Consider the following 7728-nt stretch of genomic DNA (forward strand, 5'->3'; position numbering starts at 1 on the left):
TACAATTATGCCTCACATTCACCCCGATGTCAGGGTGCTGCCATACAAGGCGCTCACTACACACCGGGAGCAATAGGGGATTAAAGACCTTGCCCAAGGGCCCTTAGTGATTTTCCAGTCAGGCGGGGATTTGAACCCATGATCTTCTGGACTCAAGCCCAACACCTTAACCACGAGGCCATCACCTCCCCTAAGATACAAAAACAAAAAAACAAAACATACATACTGACTAACATATCTTGCAAAACTTCGTTTTGACAAGATAAAATACCTTATGCTGTGTTTACACATAACAACACGAATGCCAGAAAGTATATATTGTGGCCGCTGATCAAAATGTAATGATTCGGGACAGAGATGTCAGGTGTCCTCAGGAACTGCTACAACCTGTTACCATGCATTACGATTAATGGCACATGTTGCTGGAGAATTATCAGGAACCATTACGCACTGTCAACAATAATGTTTCACACTGTTGCGCGCTATCACCTGTAACAGCGCATCGTTAAGTTCTGTCACGTTGTGAGTGAGGCGAATTGTCTCCACACACACACACACACACACACACACACACACACACACACACACACACACACACACACACACACACACACACACACACACACACATATAAATCCAACCGTCAGTTGCTGAACAATTCAGATCACTCCAGTTTGCTCCTCAATAGCCACAGCAGAAGAAACCTAGAAACCTATTCAGATGCGTTAAGTCACATTAAGAATGTCAAGAATGTGCCAAGAATGACGCAAATATGACGTTCGTAACACGTCTTGCCTATGTGTAAATGCACCATTAACCTCACTTCAAAGCTATAGAGCATACATTTGTCCAAACAATATGATTTTTCTGCATATAAAAACATAAAACAAAGGCTGGATAAAAGTAGATATGAGCAGTTACTCACGTTAAAACGTTGGCTGGCATCATCTGTGATTCTGGAGCTGCTTCAATCAGAGACTGCCACGTGTTGGTGGAGTTGGGGATAACAAATCCAAACTCAAAGAACCATTCTGGACAGAGAAATAAAGACATCATTGCTGGGTATTATTATTGCTCCAAACATCTCCACCACTATTTTCTATCACATGTTCACTGGTTTATTAGCAGGATTTTTATTTATTTTTATTTTTTAAAATGTACCTAATTCATGCAACCTTGCTGAAAAGTTGGTTTTTCCTGAAACTTCAGCATGGCAGCAAAGGTTGTTTTACTCATCAGGTCAGGTCCGGGAGCATGCACTGCAGAACTGCCATTCAGGCAGACAACCCCGTGAATAAAGTAAGCAAGGGGTCGCAAGAAGTTAAGCTGAGGCAGGTGGCTACAAAATGTCTATATGTGAAGGCCAAAGCACTCAAGAACAAGAAGGGCCTTTACTACACATACACTCAACAAAAATATAAACACAACACTTTTGGTTTTGCTCCCATTTTGTATGAGATGAACTCAAAGATCTAAAACTTTTTCCACATACACAATATCACCATTTCCCTCAAATATTGTTCACAAACCAGTCTAAATCTGTGATAGTGAGCACTTCTCCTTTGCTGAGATAATCCATCCCACCTCACAGGTGTGCCATATCAAGATGCCGATTAGACACCATGATTAGTGCACAGGTGTGCCTTAGACTGCCCACAATAAAAGGCCACTCTGAAAGGAGCAGGTTTGTTTTATTGGGGGGGGATACCAGTCAGTATCTGGTGTGACCACCATTTGCCTCATGCAGTGCAACACATCTCCTTCACATAGAGTTGATCAGGTTGTCAATTGTGGCCTGTGGAATGTTGGTCCACTCCTCTTCAATGGCTGTGCGAAGTTGCTGGATATTGGCAGGAACTGGTACACGCTGTTGTATACGCCGGTCCAGAGCATCCCAAACATGCTCAATGGGTGACATGTCCGGTGAGTATGCCGGCCATGTAAGAACTGGGACATTTTCAGTTTCCAAGAATTGTGTACAGATCCTTGCAACATGGGGCCGTGCATTATCCTGCTGCAACATGAGGTGATGTTCTTGGATGTATGGCACAACAATGGGCCTCAGGATCTCGTCACGGTATCTCTGTGCATTCAAAATGCCATCAATAAAATGTTCTGTGTTCTTCGTCCATAACAGACACCTGCCCATACCATAACCCCACCGCCACCATGGGCCACTCGATCCACAACAATGACATCAGAAAACCGCTCACCCACATGACGCCACACACGCTGTCTGCCATCTGCCCTGGACAGTGTGAACCGGGATTCATCCGTGAAGAGAACACCTCTCCAACATGCCAATCGCCAGCGAATGTGAGCATTTGCCCACTCAAGTCGGTTACGACGACGAACTAGAGTCAGGTCGAGACCCCGATGAGGACGACGAGCATGCAGATGAGCTTCCCAGAGATGGTTTCTGACAGTTTGTGCAGAAATTTTTTGGTTATGCAAACCGATTGTTCCAGCAGCTGTCCGAGTGGCTGGTCTCAGACGATCTTGGAGGTGAACATGCTGGATGTGGAGGTCCTGGGCTGGTGTGGTTACACGTGGTCTGTGGTTGTGAGGCTGGTTGGATGTACTGCCAAATTTTCTGAAACGCCTTTGGAGACGGCTTATGGTAGAGAAATTAACATTCAATACACGAGCAACAGCTCTGGTTGACATTCCTGCTGTCAGCATGCCAATTGCACGCTCCCTCAAATCTGTGGCATTGTGCTGTGTGATAAAACTGCACCTTTCAGAGTGGCCTTTTATTGTGGGCAGTCTAAGGCACACCTGTGCACTAATCATGGTGTCTAATCAGCATCCTGATATGGCACACCTGTGAGGTGGGATGGATTATCTCAGCAAAGGAGAAGTGCTCACTATCACAGATTTAGACTGGTTTGTGAACAATATTTGAGGGAAATGGTGATATTGTGTATGTGGAAAAAGTTTTAGATCTTTGAGTTCATCTCATACAAAATGGGAGCAAAACCAAAAGTGTTGCGTTTATATTTTTGTTGAGTGTACATGAATACACACAACAAAATGTGTCCTCCATATTTAATAAACCTAATTTCATACACAATTCAACCACTAGGAGCAGTGGGCAGCCACAGTTTGGAAACCAGGGACCAACTTCAGATGTAGAAACACTGTTTTCGTCAAGGCCAGAGAAAAGAGCAGACCCTAATAAGCATGTTTTGATAGTAGGACAAAAAGTACCCAGAGGAAGCCGACGCAAATGCCACACAGAACGGAAATGGACATGGGTGGAATTGAACCAAAGACCTTCTTGCTATGAGGCAAGAGCACCAACCACCAAGCCACCATGATTCCCCTGAAATGCTGAAATTCAACATGCTCTGAGGTGCATTTCAAAATTTCTGAACAACAAAATGTTTAAAAATTATACCAAAAGTGATAAAAAAAAAAAGTTCCATTATTACATTGAGATGATTAAATTCGAAATTAGTATCTGCATTGGAGTGTTTCCTGGAAATGACGAGCATGGACAGGATTAGGAATTAACATATCAGCAGGACAGCACAGGTAGGACAGTTCGGAAGCGTAATCAGAGATTTGGGACTAAGATGGTTTGGAAATATGCAGAGGAGGGATGCAGGGTATATAGGGAGAAGGATGCTGAGGATGGAGCCACAAGGCAGAAGGAGGAGAAGGAGACCAAAGAGGAGGTTTATGGACATGATGCCCGGGGACGACATGTAGGTGGTGTGACAGAGAAACATACAGAAGACAGGGTGAGATAGAAACTGAATATGGTGTGGTGCCCCCAACAGCTGAAAGAAGAAAATTTGCATTGCACAGTGTCACTGAACACAGTGAAGTGAATGATACCATAACATCATATGAAGATAAAATACAATAATCAGAATTATTATATGGCTACAATGCTACGCGTCTGATATTTTCCCATATCAGACAGGTTTCCATGACAATCGATTCGAGGCGCGTATTTTCTTTACAAACCAGAAAAAGCAAATCGGACATGAACGTACTCCATAAATATCTAAACAGCATCTGAAAAAACACAGATTGAAAGCTTACCAGCTAACGACCAGACCATCTGTTAGCAAGTTCTACATGGAGGTGAAGCGAACAAGTCGGACTACGAGCCGTCAGCAGCTTTCATATTCAGGTGATACTGTTTATTATTATACTATATTTATTATACTGTACATATTAAGGTGCACTGACACGAGCATGCCTGTGACTCACGCAATAGCACCAACGTCATCGTGACGATCCCACCCGCTGTGTTCAAAGCTGGACGCTGTTCTTTGTTCTACCGGCTACCAAGTGCTGGACGCAGCGTATATAAAATAATTATTTTGTGGCGGATTTATCATTTTTTTCTGCAAATTGGCCACTGAAAACGGCTCTAATCACATCCTGAATCACAGAGAAGACTGCAGCTGGAGCCGTTCGCACGCACCTAACTACCTGCAGAAAGCATTTTGAGTCATCTAAAAAGGTAATTATTTGTCTTGTTTACATTGTCATGGCTTGATAAAACAGTTGTGCATTCTTTCCTTCTTGTGTGCATCTGTTAAAGTATGTTTATAACAGAATTAACTTCTTGTTATAACCCTTCAGACGAGCTGTGCTCTGATGCGATCCGCTGATGTCACCACTCGCTCTGTTCACGTTTTCTTTACTCCACTTGACGAGCTGCACGTAGTGTTGGAGATTAGATCATGCCATATCGCAAAACATCTGTGCGTGAAAGATTTTTGAACATTTCAATATTCTCTGTGCACAGTAGCACGCACCGGCGCCACTCTCGTGTCCTGTCTACACCTGTTAAAGACGAGTTTACTCTCCAGCACGACACAGGTCAGGCTATTGCATGAATCAAAGGCATGCCCGTGTCAGTGGGGGTTAAGCACAAGCAGTTAGGCACATACACAAAAGGCAGCATTGATGGATCCCTGAGACTAGAATTCACCATTGCAACCACCAAAATAAATAAATAAATAAATAAAGTTCTGTGCATCAACTGCTTGGGAGAAAAACTGCTGCCTGAGTTAATGCATATGTTGGGTAGTAGCACAGGCAAGTGATTGCCTGCAGAGCATTGCCGCTTGCCAGACCTTCTAGCCAATGCCATAAGCAGATCTTTCGGGGCCTTTCTAAGTTTGGGGCCTTTGACCCCCATGTTCTTCAGGAAGCGCTGGATGGATGCTCCCACAAACCCCCTGCAGACAGCCCTCCACCAGACAGCTGGCAGCTGACCACCCAGCCTCCTCTCAAAGGCTGCCTCCATTCCTCCCTCCCATGGGACAGTGAAATCTGCCAAGATCACTGCCCGAGCTGTGGCAGACCAGAGAATAATATCAAGGGTCAAAGGTTGGTTGTGGTGATCTCTGTTGGAAACCTGAGCTGCCGATTGAGGTCCACTCTCAGCTTGCAGTCACAACTTTTTTTTTTCAGCTTGGGACTCCGACGAGGGCGGTCGCATCTCCTTCACTCTGCCTTATCTCTGCTCTCTGCTTTAACCTTCAAGTCCCTACTTCACCAGACTGTGAATTCCTCAAATTCTATTGGATACTTGATCTATTGGACTACTATTGGATTAACCATGGAATTGGTCAGCTGGTCTCTGAACGCTATTGACACCATCTTTTCTACAAGAAGGTCAGGACCGGGGGATCCTACCTGCCCAGATGGAACGTATCCTGCGGGCTATATTCTCGACTCCTGGGGGTCGTGGTGTGTGGCATGTTTTGCGCCTTTCTCTGTTGAAGACGTCGAGGATTTATTCATATTTGGTCTTATGGTAGCAGGGCCGGTACTTTCTGGCTTATGTGCTGCCCTGATCTACCGGAAAATTGGCAAAATGGCGGCATCAAAAAACACGAGGTGGGCAAGGCTGTGCATTCTCAGACTGCGATGACTCTTGAACTCAGACACAAATTGGATGACACCTTGGAGCAGATGTGTGCCTTACAGATGAAGATTTCGGAGGCTGGGAAATATTCTTAATTCATAATTGGGAATATTCTTAATTCATAATTGGGATTTGGTTGTTCAAGTGAAGCTGTAAAATGTGCTTTTCACTGCTCAAACCACAACACGGCAGGCTTATCAGCCTGAAGGACAAATTGCCCTGCTGTTTTCCTCCAGAGGAATGTCTTTGGCCTTGGTGAACATTTGGCTGCTTTCTTAACTCAAAGACAAACTGTTTCACAGGACTGAAGCATGCTCCACTCCCTCTCCCCACACCCTTCTACCCCCATCACACACACCCCTACTCCGGCTTCTGCTCACGTCATCCCTTCCCTTCTGCGGGGGCGGCGCGGTTTTAGCTGCAGGTGGTCCCCGTTCCTCCCCAAGCTGACGGTGGCGCAACTCAGGGTTGCTGCGTGACCTTCACCCACTTGCCTCAATTCGGATAACGGACTTCTTCAAATTTAGTACACATTTGACATTGTTTATGTGCATGTGTTGCCTTTAATTCTGATGTGTGCCATTATTACAGTAAATGAGTAATAATTGTGGACTAATTGCTGTCTGAGGTAACTGGAGTGTAAACAATTTCTCCACTGTGAGATCAATAAAGTATCTCTCATCTCATCTCAACTGCCTGACAGTGCTGTTCTCTGTAGAATGAAGTTAGGGGCCATTCCTTCCTCTCTGATGAAGTGGATCAGCCTCCTTGGTGTCCATGATGTGCGCTCCCTGTCTCTTTCTGCCCTGCAAACTTTTAGGATCTCTGTCAGCTTCTGCAGGACTCAGTGGTGGTGCCACCTGTACTAAAACTGGGTCAGTGCTGTTTTGAAGCTTGAGAGAATGTGCTGCGGGGTCAGATTTGGGGCATTGCAGAGTTGGCAGCTCTCCTCTGAGCCATACCACAGACAAAGGTTATGGGGCTCGAGAGGGTGTCGTAGGTGGACCTTATGAAGAAACTCACCTTGGCTCAGGGACCTTCCACGTCGCCCATCCTATGGCCTGTCAGGTTACTTCCTCCCAGGTCATCCAGCATCCCTGTTGGCGCTCGCTAAGGGCTTTGATCTGATAGAGCTCCTCCTCTGTCCTGACTACCTCTGAAATCAATAGCTCTTTCTGCTCCTTTCTTTTGGCTTTAGATCACCTCTTCAGAACAGTCCCCCACCCCAGGCCAGTTCTTCCCGACTATATCCTGCCAAGAATTTCTTGGCATTTCAGCCTGCCGATGGCCTTGTCAACTGCTAGTTCTGCCCTCCATTAGCGGCCTGTCTGGACTGGGGCTTTGTTGTTCTGCACAGATGGCTCTGACGATTCCCTTAAGTCTAAGACAAGCCTCGCCTTCTCCTGTCTGTAGCCCAATAGAATTGACCTAAGTGGCAGTTGAAGTGCATTCCTCCCAAACAGGCCAACACTGGTGAGGCTCTAGGGTAAGGCCAGCCACTTCCTAATGTAGCTGTTGGCTTTTGAGTCCATCTTCTGCACAGAGGAGGTGCTGATCTCACACGTCTTGAGAGGCCACATCAGCTGGTTGTATAAGATGAACTGGTAGCCCCAGATTTTAAATTTTCTCCAAAGATGGCTCTTGTCGATCCATTGGTAAGTTGCATCACTACTGTATAACTTTTGAAAGTTCGGACAGGTTTATAAAAAAATTTATACACACACTATATATTCAATAGCTGTTGCCCCCACCACGACCGGTATTTTATCTATATCTTTTAATGACCAAGTTGTTTGTAGGTCATTTTTAAGGTCTTGGTATTTTGTGATTGG

General features: G+C 45.2%; 1 protein-coding gene across 1 annotated transcript in view; it reads right to left on the reverse strand.

Moving 5' to 3' along the window:
• Positions 1-7728, reverse strand: part of pde6d (phosphodiesterase 6D, cGMP-specific, rod, delta) — a 162965-nt gene that overhangs the window by 68242 nt on the left and 86995 nt on the right. Inside the window, exon 4 of the mRNA XM_034180740.1 lies at positions 926-1031. Coding sequence (XP_034036631.1) covers positions 926-1031 — 106 coding nt within the window. The remainder of the gene's footprint in view (positions 1-925; positions 1032-7728) is intronic.

The sequence above is a fragment of the Thalassophryne amazonica genome, chromosome 10 (genome assembly GCF_902500255.1).
Source record: "Thalassophryne amazonica chromosome 10, fThaAma1.1, whole genome shotgun sequence".
Lineage (NCBI taxonomy): Eukaryota > Metazoa > Chordata > Actinopteri > Batrachoidiformes > Batrachoididae > Thalassophryne > Thalassophryne amazonica.